The following is a 26,702-nucleotide window of genomic DNA, read 5'->3' as shown; positions in this document are numbered from 1 at the left end:
TTAGCAACATATGTGACCCCTAAAACCTATTCCCTCAGAACCTATGCTAAGATAGATTAAAATCATCACCTGTATTATATAGCGAGAGCTATAATTATTATGTATAATTTTAGCCATTTTAGTTTGCCATCTTCCAGGCCATCTTATATTCCAGTACTTTTATATGTAAAACATTGAATACTTTGTCCCCTAAATTCAAAGACACGCACAATCATTGTCGTATCTACTTCAGAAACAAAGCTATAGCTAATAATGTCATATGGTGTAGGCCATTTTGGCAGCCATCTTGGATTCCTGTGTGAATGAAGACATCAGTGTTATAGATTATTGCATATTTGAATTCTCTGACCTCCAAGACTTATTCAAAAAGACTAAAATCGTCATCATAACTGCTTCAGAACCTGAGATACAGCTAATTATATGTTGTGACGGCCATTTTGGCGACCATCTTGGATTCCAGTGTGAATGAAGACATCAGTGTTCTAGATATGTACACATTTGAATTCTCTGACCTCTTACACCTATTCAAGGACGCTGAAATCATTATTATATCTGGTTCAGAAGCTGAGATACAGCCAAATATATGTTATGGCGGCCATTTTGGATTAAAAAAATTCCCCATGGTGGATTTTTGCGGATTTTGGATATGTTGTACTATAATGCATTCAGCTTATCTGGTGCAAAAATCAGCTTGTTAACAATTTTTTCCGGGTAGTACTTGTTTTTTGTCTTCAACGACCATACTAGGTATATGTTTTCTGTCTTTGCTTGTCATTATTATATACTCGATATGTTGGAGTTACGTATGGCTACATATTAATCAGGTGGCGGACTGGTCTAGCGCGCTTGTAATTCCTCTACCAAACTAGAAAAGAAAAGTTCTTTTATTATGCTTATTATTATTTATTTCATTTTAGGGAAATGAGGCTTGTTGAATTTATGTATGGCGTAGGGTGGTGCGACGACCCCGCAAATCTATTGAACCGATTTGGTCTCGTATCCATCAGCCCGTGAAGACCCGCTATATGGTTTTATCGAACTGTGCGTGCTTTGTGTTGTGTTGTTTACGAACGCAAAATGGCCATTGTGAAATTTACCGTTAAATAGACTTGCCATTATTTATTTCAAAACGTAACATATACATTTAAAATTTAAGAATTAGAATCATGAGTATCTATTATTATATTTAGGATGGTATTGGATTGCGGGGTTATGTGGAATATTTTAAGATATATTTAGTATGAGCGTTGAGTAATGTTATTGTGATTTCTGTGTTATCTCTTGTGCGTGATTTGGTCTCGGGCGATGAGAGTGTTGATCAACGGTCACATGACGCGGAAGGGAAATCCCTTGTTGCTATCTTTTGCGTCGCGTTGCCAGAGCTCAGAGACTGATATCCCTAAAGCATTTGATTGAAATTGTTTTGAAAATGGGCAAACTTCAGGTTTTTGAGGTGATTTTTGATGGCGGCGTAGATCTGTTTCGAGCAGGGGAATGGGTGCAAGGTCATGTAAGAATCGTGTTATCGGAAGCCAAGTCTGACATTCGAGGTAAGTACCCTAGACTGCCATGGAGAATGTTTCAAAAGACTTTATATAAACTAAAGGACTAATACTGAAATTATCATAAAGCCAGAAGCCAGAAGACACGAACCGTGTTGACTATAAAAGAAGAAATCAAAGTCCACGGTCAAGAAAATTGGGAAACTATATTAGTCTATTATGTGATATTGACTCAGAGATATCTCAAAAACAGGTTGTCTCTGGATCCACATGCTTACTAAGCTTACTAGAACATCGAGCTTTTTGCGGGTTTGCATGGTCCATAAACCTTCAGATGACTGACATGTGGTACCAAAGGAAACAGTCGCTGCAATTTGATTGCTTCCCAAAAATTTTGCCAGCCATTCACATCCCTGGTGCAAGGTACACCAGGGTTTGATTGTTTGACAATATGAACAATACAAGTATATTTGCATTGGAACAATTTTACAATGCCCTGACCTATTTCTTTTATACAAAATACGAACCATTTATGCCCTTCACTATGCATGACATGACATATAACTATGGATGTGGTTTTCTGATATTTTGTTACCTATCAATACAATGTTGACTAGCTCGACATGCTCGAGATACCCTATCTAAAAAACGTGTTTACATTTTAATACTATCGTACATTATCTTGCTGTATTTTCATGCATGTAGGTAAGCCTCTGTATACACATGGAAGCATGGAATAAACATGCATATCTAGATCTTCTTTAGATTATTTAAAGTGACATGAAAATCGCTGTGTGTAGGTATAGAGAGCCATTGGCCGTTCATTGTTAATTCGGAATCGGTCGGTTTATAAATTTATTGCACATTCAGCGTGTTTATATATAGTAAATATACCGAGTTTTGAGTACAGCGTATACGATAGTCCCTATTCATATACCGAAACTCTTGCTGTTTATAGTGAGACACAGTTACCGCACAAATTATATAATTATACCGACTAACATTACCGTACATTTGCAATGACCCCGAGGTCACACGAGTAATGTGTAAATATTGTGACGCGAGCTATAGTCCACTTGACCATTATTGCTTTTAAGGGGACTCGATCTTTTGTGCGTAATTATAGAGGGCCAGGGGATTCAGGCTATCATTAAAAAAAATATTTGAAGAAGTTAAAGAGCCCTAAGAATAAAAAAACTGTAGTGTAATTCACGCCAGACACAATTTCTTTATATGACAAAAATTAATTTTTGGAATCGATCAAAAAACAAACGTTTTATATCAATTTTAAATTTAGCCTGAATCGGTAAATATGGTACCTCTCGCCCTTTTTTAGGTCAAGGCTGTTTTTACCATTATGCAGCGAACCATTGTTGAAGCTATTTCACATACATGTACAAAGCATTCTAGAGAAAGAATGAGGCCATATACTGTTGAAATATCTTTTGTTGATTTCGAATGATAATGTCATGAAGTCATAAATTTTAAGGTCAAATTCCTAAAACCAAAACAAAACAGATATTTCCCGACTTACGCAATTTCATCATCACATCAGTGTCTTTATTATTTGTTTGAAACCTTTCCCAAACGTTCGTGCTCTTTATGCATAAAACGGCTAATCTATCTTTACAAAACGCGTCTTTTTTAGTAAACAAAAGGCTAAAGATGGCATTATGAGAGTTATCATTTATCATTACACTCCTCCACTCAACTGCCACCGACGCGTGGCCGAGCGGTAAAGCGCTAGACGCGTAATCAAAGGAAGTTCCGAATCGCTGGTTCGAATCCCAACGAAGCCTGTGGAAACTTTTTTTTTCTTCAAAATTCATGATCGCATTCCGAAATGAGTCACTTGTCGGTAAATCATGTATCGTATCCTTAAGGGAGGTGTAATGAGCGTGAACCTGGTTTGGATGCAGAGGGAGTGTGCCTGTAACAGACACAGCCACCAGAAAAGGACCAGCTCAGATCGCGCGCCAAATAAGTTTGCAGTCCAGAAATTTCATTTTTTTCTCAGCCTTGCATAAAAAAGGCAGAGGTGGGAATCGAACCCGGGACCTCGGTGTTGTAAAACCTACTGCGTTACCACTGAGCCAACTGACAATCAGCTATGAGAAGTTTGATAGTAATCCTTGATATTGCTGAATAGAATAAATCAATACTGATAGGTCTATTTATCTAATGTACGATGTTATTCAAATTGGCCTATAAACTAGGAATATAATGTGAAATGACTATCAATCGATCAATCAATCAAGTTGTCAAGTTATCAACAATCAATAATAAACCGACGTAGGCCTATCATGGAATATTACTAACTAGGCCTACTAACTAATATTCCAAATAAATAAAATAAATAAATAAGTCAGTAAATAAATAAATAGGCATAGGCCTAAATAAATAAATAAATACATAATGCAGAATGCAGTTAGTATTTTAGTTGCAAAATTCCAAACATTCTATTCACACATTCTATTATAATTTTCTGCTATACACGCAAAGCACCTGTGCCTTTAATATGTCCGCGCCTAATCAATAATGAGTCCCTGCAAGTATTATCTACTGACCAAGTCCTATAACACCTCAATGAAATGGATGCTATAACGTACCCAATCAAGCGAACATATCAAGGTCATATCAGGGCGTTATACAAAGAATGGTCAAAGGTCAACGTTTCCAAAGAAGTATAGTAATAGATGTAGACACAAGCTTTCGTGCGGGAAACATAAACACAAAGTCGTCAGTCGTGTGGTTTTTATGAGATTTGATACGGCGCTGAAGTCTATTGGCTGTCCCAAAATCAGTACCAGACCCGGTTTCCAGACGGCAATGTGTGTGTTGTTACAAGGAATGCAAACTCATTTTATCAATGAGTGAACCACATAGAGGAATACGACATCTATCGTGAGCCAATCTGCATTCTGTTGCCTGCAAAAGCCGACGATCAGGTAAAAATTCTAAAAGCAGCGTGACTAGATATTTGCGTTAATTTCATGATACGTGTAAAACGCATTGAAAACGCCAAATTGCAGTCATAAAATATATAATATTAGTAAATCACCCAATCGAATGTTAACGTAGGTATGTGGAAAAGAACTGCAATAACAATAACAAACTATGTGCCCAAAGAGTTGTCTTTGGCATGTCGCTTTTTTGAAATATGACCAAAAATATCAAATTTTGGAAAAACGCCCCAAAATTTAAAACAAACACGAACCTTCCAAAATAAATATATAATAGCACTCGGCGGCCCAGTCACTACCTGCCGCTGTGATTTGGGGTAACTCATTGCTTCCCCTCTCCAGATACCGGAACTTCAAGGTCGCTCATACCCCAGCCCTTAAGCTTAAAACTCTGATTTAATTATAATTTGTGCACAGTTGATAGATTTTCACAACTGATCTTTAGTTCAGTCACCATACTCCCTCTAGCTCCCTCTGTTTGTTAGCTTCCCAAGTGGACTACTTACTTTGGGTTGCGGTTAAACTTCTTAACACGGGACTCTATGGATAGGAGAGTTAGGCCAATTTCTGGTGCAATATGTGAACTGATACCACGAAATGTGCGTAAAGTCACAAGTTGGTGGTTTCGGGACGCCCTGACTACTCCATTGGTGTTGTTTGTTTGCCGCGCACCTGTTCAAGCCAGTAGTATGTATGTACATGTATGTTCTTCATGAATGGACCCCCATTCATGAACGACATACTACTGGCTTGTATAGGTTCACGGCAAAAAAAAGAACATCAACTCAGAGTTCCAGGATGTCTTGAAACTACCAACTTGCGACTTTACGCGACTAATAAACTGAACTGGTAGATTCTAAAATCAGAATTATTGAAGTGCCATTATAATTATGACATTATGATATGTTGCATTCAATAATATAATAATTATATTATATATACAGTGTAATATATAATATACATAGCCTAATATATAATATAAGTATACTTTACTTTTACTGTCACTAATATAATTATATGAACTTGTTCATAACAATTGTATACAAGTATTTTGATGTAATAAATATCAGTATAATTACGAGTTCAACTGAATGTTTTTATTTATCAAAAATCGACCATGGCATAGTATACCCATTCAACAGTTTGATCATGGCGGCAAACATGTAGCTTCTGTTTTGGAGTGAGAAGCGTTCCGAATGTCCTGCGTGCATTCTGTGCATCATGGAGAAGCTGCTACTTCCGGTATATACAGCACACAATTTATCCTCGTGTGTTTATAGTGTAAATATAGCTTATAGATCATCGTGTTTGTAGTGGGAGCAGATGCAGATGTGCGGTACATTCCGGGGGTACATTGCGGTATCATTTCTATCCGGTCAGAAATTATCTGGAAACTTGCTCTTATATTGGGGTCCCACTTGGAGTGTTTAGTCGTCGTATGGGAGTTGCTAGACTTCTCCGTAGTCCACTTGCCAATTGTGCATACTCTGGCTATTACATTTAAGCTTAAAACTCTGATTCAATTATTTGTGCACAATTGATAGCTTTTCACATCTGATCTTTTCAGTCACCGTACTCCCTCTGTTTGTTAGCTTCCCAAGTGGACTACTGACTTTGGATTGCGGTTAACATTTTTAACACGAGACTCTATGGAGAGTTAGGCCAATTTCTGGCCTAACTAAAATTGGTCATGATGTAATGCATCTTTATTGAATCTGGCTTGTGATTGGTCGCCCAGATCTAGTTTAAATCCTCCAGACATGTACTGGTACAATTAACTATACATGGTACACAACTATCTAGGGAATGCGGCGCTTTTGTGCTGGCGCGAAAGTTGGTGGATGAACGTACGCATCTAGCGCGTATTGTACCACCATGCTTAGTCTTGTGGTTAGATTTGATTGATAAACAAGTATGATTGACAGTGTGTTTTAGAGAACGAAGTCCCGGGGTAAAGTTCTGCTTAAAAGTGAAAGTCTATAGTCGATTTTTAACTCGGATAATAAACTGGCAGATTCTAAAATTAGAATTGTTCAGTATTGAAGTGCCATTATAATTATGCCATTACGATATGTTGCATTCAATAATATAAGCCTACGTATACTTTACTTTTACTGTCACTAAAATTATATAAACTTTTTCATAATCATTTTATACTAGTATTTTGATGTAATAAAGATCAGTATAATTTCGAGTTCAACTGAATGCGTTCATCATGATTAATAACATTTTTATTTATCAAAAATCGACTATGGCATAGTCTAGGGAGTTGCCGGCCTCGGGCCTACCGGCCCTGCGACATTGCTGTCTTCAGTATCAGTTTTCAGATTTTCCGTTTCCAGCACAAATGATGACGTTTTTCTCTACATCTTTGCTCACGAATCTATAAACTTTCAAACGTGACACTTTCTCAAAATAAATACTCATCAGGAGTATTTGGGGTGACACACCCTTCCTGTTCTCATTGTGCGCCATCGGTTTACATCTTGACGTTCTACCATCCCCCTCCCCATTTTAGTCAATTTAGATTAATACTAGGTGAGGGGGATTGATAAGGTAAAATTACATAATTATCAGCCATCAAGTTGCCTTTTGTCCGTGACCACAACTCGCCTTTCACCCTCATCCACAACTCGCCTTCAGCCCTTGACCACAACTCACCTTTCGCCCTTGACCACAACTCGTCTTTCGCCCTTGACCACAACGCTCAGTAACTCACCCATCCCGTAACTCGCCTTTTATCCATCCCCATAACATTTGACCCCGGTGAAGCTATTTACACTTTCTGAGTACGTACCACGTTAACCCATATTTTTCACGTCTGGTCCCATCGGCCAGGGGTGTAGTAACACCTTCGTGAAGAAATATTCCATACTTTATGTCAAGTCTATATTTTTCAAACAAAGAAAGAAGTTTAAATCCCGAATTACTTGTTATTTAATCGGAGAAGCACTACTGGGTACTAAATAGTTTTCAGCTACGGTACTACGTTTTTTGCCAGAACCCAAACCATTCCTCTTGTGTGTCAGCTTTATTGTCTTAATATTTGAGTACAAACACCACTATTAATAGGTCATTCATACTGCATATAAACATATCAAAAAAAGGAACTACCCCCCTTAAATAATGGCCAATGTTCAAAAACGGGCAATTGTATTACAAATCTGTAAAATGCGTTGGAAGCAGAATTTATTTTTGCGCATTTTGACACCTCATTTGTAGCAATTGTCTAAATATTGACGTCACAGCGTACATTTAAATCAATGTAACCCAAGATTTGAAAGTTGTAGTAAATTCTATTGATTTGTATTCAGTATAATGGAAGGAAATCTGTGTAATGATATCTGAGTGTTTTTGTATTGTTGTAAGTGCAACTTTCAAATCTGGACCGGTGTTTTATGTTTTTTGGGCTATCGTATCAAATGAGGTGTCAAAATGCGCAGATATAATTTCTGCTTCCAACGCGAGGATTTGTAATACAATAGGCTAGCCCGTTTTTGAATAATGGCAATTATCTAAGGGGGTTAGTTACTTTTTTTGAGATGTTTATGTATAATGTCACTTTTTTTATTTGTTTTAGGTATTCAAATCAAATACAAAGGCAAAGGCAAGACCCGCTGGACTGAGTCGGAGTCTCATGGATCTGGCAAACATCGGCATACACAGAGCGTTAGTTACTATTTGAAGGAAAAATATTTTGAAGAAAAAGTGCTTATCCTGGGAAAAGGTAAATAAATAACACCGGATTCCAGCAAACACAAAAATGTGTTGAAAACATTATTAACATGTTATAAACGTGTTTTGCATTTAGTCAAAATGTTTTAATAACATCTAAATGTGGGGAATAAGATTATTAAAACATTATTAAAATGTTTTGTATTACAAAATACTACTACAACATGTTATTGTAAAATATTATTTTGCATATAGTTTTCAAAAATGTTTTCTGGATATACAAAATATTGACTGCTGTGAGGGACACAGTTGAAATTATAGACCCGAGGTGATATCAAAACCATGACTATGCCCGAAGCGAAGCCTTGTTCATCATCAACGAGATGAAATCTTGAATTTTCAGCCATTTTATGTGAAAGGTCATCTGCAAGGAGAGGTCAAATTCATCACGAACTGTGACCGCTACGTCCGCTAGTCTCCTTTACAACACGCCGGCCGTATAGGGGGTGCGTGAGGTATACGAGCGATCTGTATATACAGGGTTGCGACTATCCAATTATTCATAGGGCATAGTTGATTCTATGCGGCACAGTTGCTTATTATATGGCGTCACTTGATAGAAAAAAGGGGGCACAGCTATTTTAATGACTCTACTTTTAACCAATCAAATGAGAGGAATTTATTATGAGGTATATAAAACGTTTTATACCCGACATTTAAACATTTTCTGTAAAATGTTTTGTGTTTGCTGGATTGTGATCAATATGAATGATTATCATTTATATATATCAGCCTTCCGTGTGGTACAAATTTTGCTGATCGACTTAACACTCGCACTGAGTTAAGTAGACAACTCAGTCAAATATAACTAATTTTTACCAAATCAGGCTGATCAAAATAATAATAATAATAATAATATTCAATGGCTTATTATTATGTGATAAAAGAATATATTGCACTCGATATATCAATTCTGCAGTCGACTTCGACTTGTGCAATATTTTTCTATCTCGTGCAATATGTGAACTGATACCACGAAATGTGCGTAAAGTCGCAAGTTGGTTTTTTCGAGACGCCCTGACTACTCCATTAGTGTTGCCCGTGGTGTTGTTTGTTTGCCGCGCACCTGTTCAAGCCAGTAGTATGTATGTATGTTCTTCGTGAATGGAGGCACAATTGTCCATTCATGAAGGACATACTACTGGCTTGTGCAGGTGCACAGCAAACAAAGAACATCAACTCAGTCAGCCAGGATGTCTCGAAACTATACCAACTTGTGACTTATTCTTTTATCATTCAGTAGACATGAATAACAACATTTAATAGCCAAATAATATAATTTCATGACTTACGTTATCACATTTAGGGTGCATACCATGAGAGAACAAATTGTGTATTAAGTGATAAAAGTCGTGGGTTCTATTCAAGGAGATTGTCCACATTCAATTGACAATAATCACTCAACCATGACCAAAAATTGGATGATTGGATAAAAACACAATGATAGCAAATCATTTCATCAAATTTGTTTTCAATCTTCTTGTCATTGAGGTTCTTTTGAGAGAAATGCACAATGAGTACTTGGAATCCCTATGTAAAAAATGCAACTTTTTTCTGCATCAAATTTCATAAATGGCTGTATTTTCTTTAGAAGGGCAAAAGTTGGTGTATCCTTCGTGTAAGAGAATACCAAACAAATCCCAACTCTAATCCTAACCCTAACCCTAATCCTACCCTAATCCTAATTATAACCCTTACCCTAACCCTAAATCCTAACCCTAACCCTAACTCTAATCCTATTAGTATTTCGTGCTCTCTTAAGGATAAACCCAAAAGTTGGACACAAAAGTATCACACATGTAATATGTAACTTAAAGGAGGATTTCGTGATCCTAGCATCCTCTTTTTATGACATTTTTCAGTAGATATCCACGAAAAAAGCTTATTTCCGAAATTTCAGTTGATTCCGATTTTGCGATTGCGAGTTATGCATGATTATGTGAATACACTGCTCCATAGACAATGTGTTGTAATTTCGTTCTGGTGCACCAGAACGAAATTCAAATTTAACGATATTTTTGCTAAACGAATTAATCTGCAAGAAATATTTGGTACATAAACATTATGTAGCCAGAGGTATCCAGTGGTGTAAAAATCTCAACTTTTTTTGGGAAAAGTGGGGGGATGAGGCTGTGGATCACGAAATGCCCCTTAAAGGGGCCTAGATGACAGTTTTTTAGTTATGCCCTAATTCGTTATGATGTCTTCGTTTGTACATAATATAGATAAAGAAGACAGCGGTGGAGAAAAGGTTCATTTGGATGCAGGAGAGCACAACTTTCCATTTAGGTTCCAGATTCCCGCAACTCCTTTGCCTCATGCATTCGAAGGCAGGTACGGCCGCATTCGTTACAAGGTGCGCGCTAAGATTGACCGACCGTGGAAATTTGATCACAAGGTAGAGAAGCTGTTCAATGTCGTAGGAGTGCCTGTTGATTTGAACACAAGACCTGAAGCACCAGTAAGTACTTTTGTTAAATACTAACCTATTCATTATACTGCCTTGGCTACCGGGCTTGGCTAGTCAGTTCGCATATCACTGGGTGTTATTCAAAACGCTGGTTTACCCATGTACGCTACATAAATGCGGGTGCGAAAAAGCTGCTTCAATGCGTTGACGTGAGAGGTGCAAAATAGTATATGATAAAGAAAGGGCTCAACTGATGTCTTTTGTTAGCCGATAATCATTATAATATTGGATGGATTTGAGATTTGAGTGTTGTGATGTGCCCTGAGTAACTTAATTTGATCATAAGTTCTGTCATTTAACTTTGTTTACAATTTAAAGCTATTTCATGAGAGACGGGAACTTTCAAATAATCATGCAAGAATATGTATTACATACTGCAGTTACTGTCCGTTTTCCTATACACAATACACAGTGCTCTCATGCATTGACGCGTGACCTCTACAAAGAGTGTATGTTAGAAGTATAGGCCATTGCCTAGTTAACTTCACTGTGTAAAAAATAACCGGCCAATATTTAAAGTATTCTCTGAAATTCTACAAAATATATATAGTTTTGTAACATGTCCTAAAGTTGTGGCTAATTTAGGTGCTTGGAAATATTCGCACTTTGGTGTTTTAGGAAGGATATGTAAACGACAGATAACACCAAAAAATATGAAGAAATTATTTCCAAACCGTCTTATGTCTACAACCATTATATTTCTCATTTTCAAGAATGCTGGTTAACAATATGCACACTATTGTCTCATTTCGTAAACAAAGGCTCACAGAGTATTGTTAGCTTGCGTTTGCTTTATAATCGGTTACCCAACTGAAACTATAATACCAGCTCATTGCAATACCGCACAGGTAAAACAGAAACATGTGTAGTGTGGATTTAACCAGAGAAGATCTGATTTAACATAGTTGAGCTGTTTTCAATGAGTGTTATCTTGGTTTAATAGCTTTTAATGGGGTTTAAGTCCTGCAAAGGTCGTGGTGAATTCTACTGTAGACATGACTGCATTATGAAGACATGATTTTGGGAATCCCGTTTTGATCAGAAAAACAAATCCAATCATATCTATTTTTGGATCTTGGGAAATCCCCAGTTTTTCAGAATGTTTACTGTATTGCATGATGTGGAAGAGTCCCGGTTGCTATAATAAGTTGAATGCATGCAGCATGAATAGCATAGCTGGGGAATTTCCAGTTTTACTACTTTGGTATAAAAGACATGAGCTAGTTTTTCTTATGGCAGATATCAAGAAAGCAAAGTTGTGGCAGGTTTCCTAATGTGTTTTATAGTTATGTGCCTTCACAGAGAGGTACCTGTGAGCCAGTCAATTTGCATAGCCAATAATGTGCTATTAATCCAGCAATGTAACGAAAGAGATTTCAAGTGCAACAAAGTGCTCTTCTGTTCCCCAAAGGGGAAAATTCTAAACGAGGGTTTTTTTACGAAAGAGACAAAAGGCAAATACCCCCCACAAACACATTACAATAGATTAGTCTTACAATAATACGCGTTTGTACAGCCGCTTATATCAGTAATATAGTTGTTCAAACTCTAAATATTGCTTTTGTGGAGAGTGTCTGCCACTCGTCTCTTTCGTCAAAAAAACCCTCGTTCATAGGCATATACGTATATGCTTGTAGACAAGGCTTTACGGTATTCTTCTGTCGTCTTGCTATATACATATCTGTCGATGCATAAAGTGAAACCGCACAAACGAGCCTGTTTCCTGGAGAAAGCGAGTGATTGATGAAAGCTGCACCATTTTGAGTTTGTCATCTGTGCGAGGATTTAATATTGTTATATTATCTTAGAAATTTGGAAAATATTTGAAACTAATATTAAATTCTGCTAATTGTCTGTTACATAGATGCCTTCAACGTCTCAAGATGAGAAGACAATTTGTTGTTTGTGCTGTGCAAGTGGACCAATTAAAGCTTCTGCTCAGACGGACAAGAGTGGTTATGTACCAGGGGAGACAGTATGGGTGTCTGGATTTGTAGAAAATAACAGCAGTCGTGAAATATGTGACATCACAGCAACATTGTATCAGGTGAGTGAAACCATTAGTTGGTTGTTTTATTCACTTCTAAAGGATTATTCCCGTATTTCTGTTCTCACCTTGGATGATCTTAGATCATGATCCCCACAGCCACATAATGTGTATTTGAAAAGTTGCATAATAGATCTCTTAGAATAATCATAGAACATCAAGATATGTTTACCCATCTTTCAACCCTTTTATTTAGCTGACAAAAGAGGAAAATATGAGTTTTCTACAGATACCAAATGTCCATATTTATAGGGACGGTGGGAATGTGATATTTACATGTATGTTATTTATTGATCTGACCACCTCCTTTAATATTGGCTTTTTTGTCTTGAAACTTGAACGTATCTCTCTTCAATGTACATGAATTATTACAGTTATTATTAAAGGTTTCCAATGTTTTGGGAATATACAACCCATTTCATGAAACAGAAAGATTTGAGCGGGGGAACAAGACAAAGACAGATAAGAACTAATGCAATGTGCAAACCATGGACACTGGTTGGGGCTGACCCATCCCTCTTTTTGACTTTCACCCCTTTCCTTGAGTTCTTCCCAGAAAGCGAGTGTATAATTTTCCAGGTGGTGGTGTAATTTCCCATCTCGTCGGCCACCTTCAGGTCTTCCACCTGCTTATTAAGGGTAGCAAGCTCATCAGATTTATAAAAGTTGTTAAGGCTGGTGTTCAAGTTCGTCCATCTTTCTCTAGATTGACGAGACTTTGAAATGGAGTACCGCTTTTTGGCCTCATCCCTTTCACGTTTAAGTCTGATGGTTTCATCTGATACCCAACTTGGCAGTCTACATGGCTCTTGCTTTCCAAAAACTTTCTCAGCAACTTCACGAGTTGTGTCACATATCCTAGCTTATGTGTGGGTAGTCTTGCAGCCCCCACTTTAAGTTTGCACCTCCAATTTGGGTCACCGCGCAATAGTTGGGAAAGTCTGCTACCTTAATGTATTCTTTGATCTACATCAATTTGGCTGCATTACATTTCAAATTGATATCAATATTAGCCTGACTCTCCATTGGTGATATTGCAGCTATAAGTGATGAATACATGTACATGTAAATACACAGACCCTTTGCTTTGTTCTATACACACAGATTTCAACAAATTGAACAAATATTGCGCAAAAGGGAAATACTTTTTAGGCATAGGAACAAAAGTGTACTGATTCCTGCATATTTGGTGCTTGCTGATTAAACTGTAGGGTACTTACTACCATTTTAGGCTCTGCATCTGATGTCATACCATATCTATTTGGAGTAATCTGGAGAAGTGTTACGTGTTACGTGTAATCCGATTATCACCATGTCAACTGGATCACGCTTTTGAGTTCTACACCACGATCTCGAAATGATCGCAACACAAAGTCTATGGCATAATGCTACCAATACCAAAAGGTGCGTGATCCAGTTACCAGGGAGTTATGTAACCACTTCGCTGGCGACAATTGACGTGCTCACTGACTCCACACTATGCAGTTAGGAGGATATCAATAATACTCAAATCTGTTATCTATTTCGAACAATAGTCGAAGTCCAATGCCCTTTAACCTCCGGGCTTTAACGCCGTAGAAATGATGATGTAACAGCATTAACTACCATAGAAATAGGTGACTACAATTATTGGATATATCGCACTGCACTCGCACGTCTGCATTGAACCATAGATGTCAAAGAACAGAGATAAAGACCTGGATCATAATTCTATAGAATATTCATATCATGCTAATCACTCACACCTGTAAGATTAGTATCTTTGAAAAGAGCGGTGATGAGTGCAACCTGCTTGTAGTGCAGGGCGATATAAGTCGTGCTCACACGGTCGGATATAAGTCACTTATTACCGGTAATAAGTCACTTATGTCCGAGCGTGTGAACACGACTATTGTATTCACCTATTGCTATTGTAGTTAATCCTGTTACATCATCACTTCAACGACGAATTGCAAGGCTGCACTTTTGACAATGGGAATCTGGCACCATTATAATTAGTGCATACCATGAGCATTTGCATATTTACTTACTTGCTTTACTTGCTTGCTTGCTTGCTTGCTTACTTACTTACTTTTACTTACATTTATTTATTTATTTAACAAAGAGCTCAATCCCAAAAAGGAAGAGCGTATTAAAAAATTGTGTCGCCTGATCCGTGGCGTAGCGTCATAGGGGCTCCCCATCTATTGCAAAATTTAGAAAATGCCATAGGAAAATTGCCGAAAAACGGCTTTTCCCCCCCCCCCCCCCCATCATGGTTTGTGCCACCACCACCACCGCCCCATTATGACCGCTACGTCGAAACTCAGAGTAAGGTCTCAATTTAATTTATTTAATTTATTGAATTTATTGAATTTATTGAATTTATTGAATTTATTGAATTTATTTAATTAATTTAATTAATTTAATTTATTGAATTTATTGAATTTATTGAATTTATTTAATTAATTTAATTAATTTAATTTATTTAATTTATTTAATTTATTTTATATATTTTATTTATTTTATTTATTTTATTTATTTTATTTATTTTATTTATTTTATTAAGTTAATTAATTTTATTAATTTTATTAAATTTATTAATTTTATTTATTTTATTAATTTTATTAATTTTATTAATTTTATTTGTTTTATTTGTTTTATTTGTTTTATTTATTTTATTTCTTTTATTTATTTATTTCTTTCTTTTATTTTATATATTATTTATTTATTTACAGAAAGTTCATTTCAGAGCCAAGCGGCATGGAACTGGATGGGAACACCATCGAGAGCAGAAAACAAAACTGGGAGAAGCAAAAGGAGAAGGATGTGGTGCACACCGTACTGCATCATTTGACCGCAAACCTATACTTGTGCCCTCATGTCCTCCATCTGGTTTGGAAGGCTGTGACATCATGAGCATTGAATATTACATAGGGGTAAGTACATAGTACAGTAAACCAAAGAATTACTAAGGTACCGGTTATTTTCACCGCAGTATATCTTAAACAAAGACAGGTATGTCATAATTTGAACCAGCAGCCAATAGCTGCATCTTTGAGCTCAAATTTAAGTACTCATTCGTTGAAATTGTTAAAGAAATAAAGACACAACGATCCAAAAACCCAAGGACGATGCCAATTTAAAAGGTGCAATTTGCTCCATTGCATGCCCTATTGATGTACACAAAGCGTTCGCGAACAAGATAACTAGCGCCATGGTTCCATTGATTAGCACATTAATGACACATATTTGTCTAGGATAGACAATATAGGATATACAGGGGTGAACACAACTGGTACCTTAATTCTTTGACTTACTGTATTCCAACCTCACATGCCTTAATTTCTAAGGAACATTTTTTAACATCTTCTGTCCACTGTCAGTTGTGTTATAGTAACTCATTCATGGGAAGCTTCAAAACAGTCCCATAAGCTTAACTGTGTAGAATAACAGACGCATTCTTCATTAACTTGTGCAAAATTGCAAATGAGAAACACGTAAGAATGACTTAGGCACTTTTGTTATGAGGGTGACGATTTGTAAAGGTAGTATTCCTGGGGGGGCACTTCAATATGAAATGGATATAGGTGTAGGGCTGGCACTTTCGCAGTAAGGGGCATTGGGTGAGAGCAAAATGTAAAAAAATATGGGGTCATTGGGTGAGAGCATGATTTTTGGCATTCGGTGAGAGCAAAATGTAAAAAATATGGGGTCATTGGGTGAGAACATGAAATTGGAGCCTTTGGGTGAGAGCCGAAACAGCGTCAAAAACAAAAATAGGTAACAAAATCAGTGATCACCCATTCCATGTCAACTCCAGGGATGTGCACCGCAGCACCTCTTCAATTTTTTTCTTTTTCTGTGTGGTGGTAGATATAGATGAGAAATGTAAATTTCCGAAAATTTGAGCTTCATACTCCATTTCGTTTTCCCGTGGCATCAATTTGAAATTTATGGGAATGTCAGTGTAAAAATGAGTCCGCAAAGCCAATATTGGAGGTCCATAAATGTTGTCCAAGGACACCATTTTACAACTTTGAAAAGTTGATGGTGGATCAAAATGCCTGACATTGGTTTTGGGGGTCAAAATTACAAAAATGTACAATTGGGGTTTTGTATGGGTAATATCTCAGCTTAAAAATATTCTAATAGGCCCTCAATATTGGTTAAGAGTAATGTCCATCCAGGACCAAAGGGCTCTGACTAGCAAAAAATGGAAAATAAATTGTATTTTTTTTTGGAGCCCTTTTGACATTACTCTTATCAAAGTTGGTCCCGGATGGACGAAGTTGCATTTTGAGGGCCCTATATCTTTTAAAGTAAAGGAGTTACAAGTTTTTTGATGCCAGATTTGAATTCTACACAAATAAGTACCCCAGGATACATACTTTTCAAAGTTGTAAATGGTTCCCTTGATACATTCATGGACCTCCAAACATCGTCTTTCGCGTTGCGACACATTTTTTTACGCTGACCCCTTTAAATTTCAAATTGATGCCACGGGAAAACGAAATGGAGTATGAAGCTCAAATTTTCGTGATTTTACTTTCTCATCAATATCTACCACCACACAGAAAAAGAAAAAATTGAAGAGGTGCTGGTGCACATCCCTGGAGTTGACATGGAATGGGCCTGATAAATGAAATTTGCTGTTCAAATTGAAAAATAAGGGTCTTTGGGTGACAGATCAAATGGAAAAATAAGGGGTCTTTGGGTGACAGAAAGCTACAGAACATGCGTTCGTAAAATAATATGGGGTCTTTGGGTGAGAGCGACACTGAAAAAGGGGGTCTTAACAGCCCTACATACGCGTCACCTCAAAAGTGGGAGTGCCCCCCCCCCCGGGGTAGTATTATTAATTGATGCCATCACTGCAGACTATATAGTTGGGATTTTCTTCGACCTGGGGTCCATTTCACTAAACTTTACGAGCTTTGTAAGTCTCGAAATCGTTCGTAACTTACGACGAGTCGCAAGTTCCATTTCACTAAACTTACTAACGAATGGTACCCCTTCGTCAGTAATATGGATTTACTACAGGGATCCTTCGTAAAGTTACTTTACGAACGATTACTTGAGTTAAAAGTTTAGTGAAATGGACCAGAAATGTCACTTTGAACATTTCTTCAAAATCCTCTCTTACATAAATCAGTGTATGCTTTCAGTCCCAAAACACAATTTTCTTCCCAACCTCATAAAAGACGTCTCCTTTTCCAACAATATTCTATAATTTAATTTGACCATACAGTTTGAAGCTGATGTGAGTGGGACACCGTTTGACTTAGAGGTCAAGTTACCCATCACTATTGGGACGGTTCCTCTCTACAGTGAATTCTACTCTGCTGCATTTCCTCGAGGAGAAGTCGTTACTCAACAACCAACTGGTATGTATGTGTTCAGCAGTAAAGGAAATGAATAAAAAGAAGGGAAATGAGCGGAACCCGGGGGAAACGCGGATTTAGGGTGGTTTTGAAAAGCAAAACGAGGATCCGCGCGGATCCGCGATTAAGGTCTCAAAACACTCATTTTACTAAAAGAAAGGGTGTTTTTTTAAGGACGTTAGTGGTGACATTTTTATCAAGTTATTCGGCACAAAAGAGTGGGTTCTGAGCAATTTTACTATAATTAAAGACAGAGATAAAAAGAATTTATCGCGTCTGATGTCACTGTCAATTACGATCCTTGATTGGTTTACACAGGTTAATCAGCGCGTAAAAGGAAGACCGATCTATCTGGTGCTGATCGGAGAAAAGGAATAGCAGCAAATGGCGAAAAATTACGTACTTTTACAAGGCAAAAAGCAGCTTTTCTAGGCATTGTGGACATGGTGCCTTCGGTTAAGAAAGTTTCCTACTATAAAGACCTAACTGTTGAGTTTACATGTCGAAAGGTGCAAAATTAACAATAAGGCGTCCGGTTATAAATCCGCGTTCAGCAAGTCATCATCACGACACTTGTAAACAAACCGTGCTCGAATTTGATTGACAGATGACGTCAGACGCGATAAATTCTCTTTATCTTTGTCTTTCATTATAACCCGATTTAAAAAAGAAAAATAGGAGCCGACTTCAACAGCGACAATTTTAAGCTTACCGATATCATCACTGTCACTGAATGACACTCTGCCTACACACGCAATGTCTATCCTTGTTTAGGGGCAAATGTCACACCAATTCCTCACTTAGGGTGTTTTTATATTGTCTATCCTTGTTTAGGGTAAATTTCAAACGAATTCCTCGCTTAGGGTGTTTTTTATTTGAGTAAAATCCTTGTTTAGGGTTAGTTAGACAAATTTTCGACATCCTAGCTTAGGGGCATTTTGAAAGTCAATTTTTATAACTTGTATACATGAGTGGCCCCGGGGGCGGAGAAGAATTTTGTTGCAGTTTGTTTTGAGAATTTGGGTTATTTTCTTGCAAAATAAAATGTTTGTGCGAATAATGTATCTCTTGAGCCATGGATGTTGCGTACACCTATAAGTAAGGCTTGGACTTATGTGGTATTATATCTTATTGTGATGATATCGACTGTAATAACAATAAATTAGAAAACGTATAGTAAAGTATTAATGATGTTGTTCTCTTCTGCAGCCCCACCCAGTGAAGCACCTCCTCCATCATATGAAGTAGCCATGGGTGGACCTCTAGAAATTCCAAGCAAGGATGGATATGATTACACCTTTGGAAAGATGATGTACGCGCCAAAATACCCATACTACACCTTTCCTAGTGATCCTGCTTATCCTCCTCAAGCACAGAGTATGTATCCTCCTCTCCAAGGAGACCCGGCGCATCCAACATCATAGTTTTTTTTCGGTGCCCTAGCATACTTGGCATACTGAACATGTGTGATGTGTAATTTCTTATGTATTTTATTGTTTTTTACTCCATATTTTTGCCTTTATTTTACTTTCAATTTCAATAATACATATACATTGTACTCATTTGGATTGCAGTACAATTGACAGTTACCATAGGGTATTAAATAAAAGGCACTAAATTTAATGCCCAGGTGACCCTTGGGCGCCGCCATAGTAGATGTGCTACAATGCTAAGAGATAGGAATTTTTCAGACAAATATCATCAAAATTGCTGAAAAGGCAACTTCATTATACATACGGGGATTCTGTTTTTTTAGTATATTTTCAAGAACTAAATTTTGAAAGTTTTGGTCGACGGAAAAAAAGCTTTCGACGGAAACTCTTACAATAATACTACAAAGTTGCCAAAAAATGACAAATTTGCTAGAAAATTTGGACATGCATCCCGCGTTTCCAATTGAAATACACAGGAAGACCACCCGCTGTGCCAAATGTCACTTTTCCAGACATCCTGTCTAGGCGCTGTAATATCAGCGCCCATCTGGTCACGTGGGCATTAAATTAAGTGCCTTTATTTAAATGCCCTAAAACGACTGATTGAAGGGATTCTTATCAAATGGGAGAGTTGATTAAAGTTCAACCAAAGCTGTTCACTATATCTTACATGTTATTTATTATCTTCCATGACTTAGCCCCAGCTAGCAAGATACTTTATAGTTTTATATACTTTGTATATGACACACTGTTGGTAGTGTGAGATATATGACTGTCATAATGATAATAATAACATTTACGTTGTTCTTTCATATATAATTGTATAAATTATTGTTCCTACTTACATGAACTCAAACATGGTGCCTCGTTGATGTACACGAACTAGAGGTTACTTCGTGGAATTGAATGCACGAGTGCTTGTATATGGGTATTTGACAGATAATCATGTGCATATATTCTTTGATATTCTAGTTAATGTGTCACAGTAATTGGTTAAATATAATATAGAATTAATAATTCCTGAACCTAATTTTCATGCATTATACGATAGAAATACATGTGATCTGGTTTTTGTCACAATCTTGTGACATGTTTTTTGTTGTGATCATCGCATAATGCCGAATAGCACCCAACCAGAAACCGTCCTATAGAGGGCAGCATAACAATTATTTTTAACAGTGCATAGCTGCTGTGTTTACCGTGGCACTACTCATGCACAGTGAATCGTGTAAAGCTTGTCAAGTTTGGGAAAGGAACGGTTTTCTGCGAATATCATGATGATGGCTATTCATCATCTCATCATCATGAGGCATAGTTAATCCTATCCTATCTTAGCATATTATCATATGTCATAATTAGAGTAATCATATATCATATCGCACATAATTTCATTATATCATACAGGGTGTACCAAAAGTCTCGATACCATTAAGAATGTCTATAAATCTAGAATTCAGCAACCGACAATAAATATAAAGGTGTCGTAGGACAGTGACGCCACTTGCACACATGCATTGGTAATTTTGGTATTATCCAATGTCTTTAAAATGCACACAAATTTGGGGTCAAAGGTCATTAAGGGGTCACTTCCGGTATTAACCCAAATACCTTCAAAAATATTTACTAGCTAAGAAAAACGTAGCACAGTGAGGGTACGTTTTCACCTGAATTGTTGTTACCCACTGTATATGTAGTATTTTTTATTTTAGGGTCAAATATCATTAAGGGATCACTTCTGATCTAAAATGAAATACCGCCAAAAACTTTTATAGCCAGGGAAAACATAGCAAAGCAAAGGTATGTTTACTCATGAATTGCTGTTACCCAGTGTATATGTGGTCACTTCCGGGCAGTGACGAAATACCTTCAAAATGCCTCTTCTGCCACAAATAACATAGCATAGTGACCTGACGTGTACACATTTATCGACTTTAGCCAGTGTCTATTGGATGTTTACAGATTTGGGGTCAAAGGTCATTAAGGGGTCGCTTCTGGTCCGAAACAAAATTCCTTCAAAATGCCTCTTCTGGCACAAATCATATAGCAGAGTGATGTCTATCGCACACATGCATTGACATTAGTCAGTGTTAATGGGGTGTTCAGAGGTTTGGGGGTCAAATGTTGTTAAGGGGCCACACCACGGCTGTGTTCGTGATCGTAGACCACAGCAATGTCTAGTTCTTATTGTAACTGCAAGTCCACGGAAAACAATCGGTTGTTTTCCATTAAAGTGTAGGCATATGCTAAAGATTAAAAGTCAAATTTGATCTTCAGTTGGTGCTTCATCATCAGTATGACCAAGACCAGGGGTGAAAGCGCTATTTGCATATATGTGATGTGATCGAGCAAAATCAGTCGGAAGTCGAAAATATTGATTTAGAGATATAGCCAAACAAAGGAAGTATTTGTCAAACAGCCAAACAAAGGAAGTATTTCTTTTTGTTTCCTACTGTTTTGGAAACTCTTTAACTGCTCATATCTTTTGAACTGGTTGTCCAAATTCAATGGGAACTTCTGCAAAATATAGCTTTGCAAATGTTGTTTACAATCCAAGAAACTAAAAATTGAATATGTCCAACTTCAGACTAATTTTGCTTGATCACACCACATGTACCTACTGTTAGATTGGATGTTCTATAAAGAAATGATTTCAATCTATCATCATCATCTAGCGTAAAAATTCGTTAATAAGCATATTAATGTGTTGCTCGGACAAGAACGAATTTTTAAGGTAGTTTGTTAAACTTTTTCATATTTTTTTCATTTAAATTATAAATATCTGTCACACAGATATTTGTAAATTAAAAGAAAAACTAGATATGCCGCGGTCTTGTGAGTCCAGCGGTAATTAATAATTACCTTGAACTGATTCGTAATATTGTTTCGTAATATCATTCTATTCAATAGCCTTGTATGTCTGGTGGGCTTTTGTTCACATTTGCACTTTATAATTTTATACATAAAAAAAAGACTGCCTCATGTATTCATAGTTGGTGTATTAGATAAAGGGTGAGAAACAGACCATTACCAGAAATAATCGGTGCCTTGTTGAGGTATGGACGTATGGTAAGCATGTTAGTCGCTCAAAAGAGACCGAACCTTCCAAGCGACTAACGTGCGAACCATACCTCAACAAGCCACCAATTACTTCAATTAATGGTCTGTTTTGAATCGTTTATCTTACATGGCGAGCCAAAATAAATGAATTTTTTTATTCATTTATATACGACAAAATGGAAAAGCTAATGTATTATCTTGTAAAAGTTGACGTTTTTCCCAAAATAAAAACATTTCGAAACATTGTAATATTCTTCCAATGTTCGTGTCCTGTGTTTTAGTCTACAAATACAAGTGATTTAATCAAATCAATACTGAATTGATCCCAACACAGTCTAATCTATTCGGCATTCATTTTGAAGCAGGTTTTAGCAGTCAAACGGTCAATTCCCCCAGAACCTGTTTAAAGTTAAAGAAATTGTCAAAAATTGTAAGAAAAATAAGCAATATGGCCTTGAGGTGACAAATCGGCACGAGTCCTTAACCCCCTCCCCAAATCTAATCTTTATATAAGGGGAAAGGGTAATTGTTGTAAAATCATTAATATTATTACAACTACTGTACTGAAAATTCAGCAACTCAAGGCAAGTAGTTATTGATTTATTGATCAAATATTGGTTTTCCCTCATTTTTGACTGTAACTCCACAACTGTTGTCTGTGCTGAAATAACATTTCCAGTGCATTAGTTGTAGTCCTTGCCCCTATAATATACATATCTAATTTGTCACCAATGTGCTATAATTTTTGAGAAAAATGTAAAAATAGGCACAAAATTGGTCAGGGGTGTAGTACCCCTTAAACCCTTGCAATTATGAAACGTAATTGAGCCATTCCATGTCAACTCCAGGGATGTGCACGGCAGCACCGCTTCAATTTTTTTCTTTTTCTGTGTGGTGGTAGAATTGATGAGAAAGTAAAATCCTGAAAATTTGAGCTTCATACTCTATTTAGGGGGGTCAGCGTAATAAATGTGTCGCAACGCGAAAGACGATGTTTGGAGGTCCATAAATGTATAAAGGGAACCCCCAACAACTTTGAAAAGTATGTATCCTGGGGTACTTTTTGTGTAGAATTCAAATCTGGCATCAGAAAACTCGTGACTCCTTTACTTTAAAAGATATAGGGCCCTCAAAATGCTACTTCGTCCATCCAGGACCAACTTCGGGGGGTCAGAACTCCTAAAGTAAAAATAATTTTATTGTCCATTTTTTGCCAGTCATAGCCCTTTGGTAGGACATTACTCTTATCCCATATTGAGCCTATTAGAATACTTTTAGCTGAGATATTACCCATGCAAAACTCCAATTGTACATTTTTTGTACATTTTGACCCCCCCTGAAAACCAATGTCAGACATTTTGCCCCACCATCAACTTCAGGTATGTTGAAAATATGTTCTTGGACAACATTTCTGAGAGATATTGGCTTTGGGACTCGATGACTTTGCTTTAAAAACATCATTTTGAGTGATGTTTGCGATTATGTGCGCATGAACACACGATGTCCAAACGCGGTTAGCAGTCGGATGCAAACAGGGGAAAATCCAGTGCCGCCGAGAGCCATTACGGGCCCGGGGGCAATGTGAACGCACGGGCTTCTTTGATCAGTGATGACGGTGCAGGACTTCATATTAGTGTGTGTGTGTGGGCGGGGGGGGGGGGGGGCAACAGTGGCATAAATTTCTTTGTAACATGGGGGAGGGAGGTTGGTGTAAAACCCTTGAACATATGTTGCAGCGGAGCGAAAGTAGCATGATTAGCTGTCAATAATCAAATATGAACATTGAAGGAGACAAATGCGCGCACAAATTTGCAATTTGACCGGCATTTTGCTCCCAGATTAAGTTTCTCTTAACAACTTCCACGCATAGTGCAAAACATTTGCCAATTTAAAGCCAATTTGAAGCTAAAATGATCCAAGTATGAATCGGTGAATTGGACAAATGCGCGTGAAGCGCGCGAAAATTTGTAATTCGAATTAGCGACTTTGCATTTTTGCTCCCAGATTGGACTTATTGAAATAAACTCCGTGCAAAGCGCGGAAAAATGGCCAATTTTAAGGTAAATGATCAAATAATAAAGTGTAGGGCATACTGCGCGCGAAGCGAGCGAAAATTTACAATTTGTGTTCCCACGATTAAGCTGCACTCCCCTGATTTCTCGAAGATTTCATTATATCGAGGATGATCATTTTGGCAAAAGCAAAGAGTAAATTCAAGTGAAATATTTATTAAAGTGTATGCTTCAAAGGCTATCTTGTATTTTTCTTTTCTTTGTTTTTTACGGGCCCGTTACTTTTGTTTGCTTTTTCTGGGCCGTAAGAGAGCAAAGAAAACAGACCTTATAATGGACCCGTAAAGGCAAAGAAAGGAGATCGTAGTGGGCCCGTAAAAAGCAAAGAAAATATACCATAGGCCCGTAAAGGAAAGAAAAGAGACCTTAGTGAGTATGTAAAAAAGCTTAATAAGCAAATAAAGGATACCTTAATGGACCCATAAAAAGCAAAGAAGAGATACCTTAGGCCTAAGAAATGAGACCTTAGTCGGCCCGTAGTAAAGTAAAGAAAATTTGCCTTAATTGCAAGGTATCTTTTCTGAACCTTTTACGGGCCCCTAAGGTCCGTTTTCTTTGCTTTTACTGCCCCATAGTAAAGCATCTTTTCTTCACTTTTACGGGCCCCGGGTAACGCCCCGGTTACCCCCCTTGTCAGCGGCACTGGGAAAATCTGGCCTTTTTATATAGCGCTAATTTTCTCAAAAAGTAGAGCTAAAATGTCCTGTCACTTTCAGATATAATGTTATGCAGAATTTTGTTCTAGTTATAAGATGATATCAAATATATTTCAAAGTTGGAGGTACCTCGCAACCCATATTTATAGCACGTAAAGTCTATGGACGGATCTCTGGAAAGCTACCGTATTATGCATTCTTATTCAATGGGTGCGTCTTGTAAAGAATTCACGTAATTTGATTGGTTTTCTGGTGTATAATATCTCACAATAGTTGATAGTGATATTAGTCAGGGCGCGCGCCGCCACGCAACGGCGGCACGCTTGTTGCTCCTCAATGATCGCGCGATAATGCGTTCGCGTAATACACGTGCGAGAATTCTAAGAACGCGATTCGGCGGCTTAGATGTTCGTGATGGTTTCGTTCATTTAAAACAATGGGGATGTCCTTACAAAAGTAACTTTATTTGTTTCTGAAAAAGGGCAGTTTTTCTCGCAAAAATTACATTAAAACTGAATAAGAATGAGAATAAAAGATAGGATTTTGTCTTTTGCCTATCAATATCGTGTCATAATGGATGGGCTGGCCAATATTTTTATCGTAGTGGATACCGGCTGCGCCGGCATCCACTACTCAAAATATTGGCCAGCCCATCCATTATGACACGATATTGATAGGCAAAAGACAAAATCCTATCATTTATTCTCTAATTCTTTGTTTATTTTGAAGTCGGAAAATTGAAACGGTAGGCCTATGATTTTATATGTATTTATTTCTTTATTTGGAATGGGATTTGGATTATTTATTTGGATTTGTTTGTATACATGTAGGCCTATGTATAGGCCTAATGACTGTATAATTGATTATATTCTCTCATACCTTTTTGAAGGTAGTTATAGAGTTTAATCAAACTTGTAAACTTTTGTGGTCTGTAGGCCTACCCTTCACAGACGAGAGTAATTCCATGCGTTTTCCGCGCGTCTTTATCTATTTAAGGGTTTTCCGTCGTAACTAAACCTATCGACCAAATTTTTTTAAATTGACATATTTTGTACATTAATAAGCTCCGATTTTGACAGTACTATATGAAACCTTTTAAATATGAATAAAAAAGGGTTTCAAAATTATAGAAAACATTGTTTGTTGGTGTTTAAATTACAAAGTGGCTTTTCAATTTTATCGTTTCTTTTTGACTACATTTTTTTGTCATTTAAACAGTTTCGGACTTCAACTTTAATACAATTTTGATTTTAAGATATTGCAGTTTCTAGTTTGCTCTATTTCTACCACTGTCCAGTATTGCAGATAATTAGGCCTATTATAGGCCTAATATTCAAAGTTGAATTTATAGTAATATTTAATTTCAAATAGCCATTCATTACATTGCCTTTTTGGACAAAACGG

General features: G+C 37.1%; 1 protein-coding gene across 1 annotated transcript; it reads left to right on the top strand.

Annotated features, from left to right (window-relative positions):
• Positions 1–1,321: 1,321 nt before the first annotated feature.
• Positions 1,322–21,019, top strand: LOC140171822 (arrestin domain-containing protein 3-like). Its single transcript, XM_072195152.1, has 7 exons — positions 1,322–1,550; positions 8,046–8,192; positions 10,426–10,661; positions 12,535–12,717; positions 15,435–15,635; positions 17,948–18,083; positions 19,290–21,019. Exons 1-7 carry the CDS (start codon positions 1,430–1,432, stop codon positions 19,502–19,504), a joined length of 1,239 nt encoding a protein of 412 aa, XP_072051253.1. The 5' UTR covers positions 1,322–1,429; the 3' UTR covers positions 19,505–21,019.
• Positions 21,020–26,702: the final 5,683 nt, after the last annotated feature.

This window comes from Amphiura filiformis, chromosome 15 (genome assembly GCF_039555335.1).
Source record: "Amphiura filiformis chromosome 15, Afil_fr2py, whole genome shotgun sequence".
Classification (NCBI taxonomy): Eukaryota; Metazoa; Echinodermata; class Ophiuroidea; order Amphilepidida; family Amphiuridae; genus Amphiura; species Amphiura filiformis.
Note: the sequence above shows the minus strand (reverse complement) of the source record. Positions and strands in the feature narration are given on the sequence as shown.

What these genes read in the sequence shown, in the direction of transcription:
- LOC140171822 (XM_072195152.1), top strand. Translation starts at nt 1,430, where the DNA reads ATGGGCAAACTTCAGGTTTTTGAGGTGATTTTTGATGGCGGCGTAGAT. An exon ending in ACACAAGACCTGAAGCACCA is followed by an intron (nt 10,662 to 12,534) that starts GTAAGTACTTTT and finishes TCTGTTACATAG; the next exon opens with ATGCCTTCAACGTCTCAAGA. An exon ending in CGTTACTCAACAACCAACTG is followed by an intron (nt 18,084 to 19,289) that starts GTATGTATGTGT and finishes TCTCTTCTGCAG; the next exon opens with CCCCACCCAGTGAAGCACCT.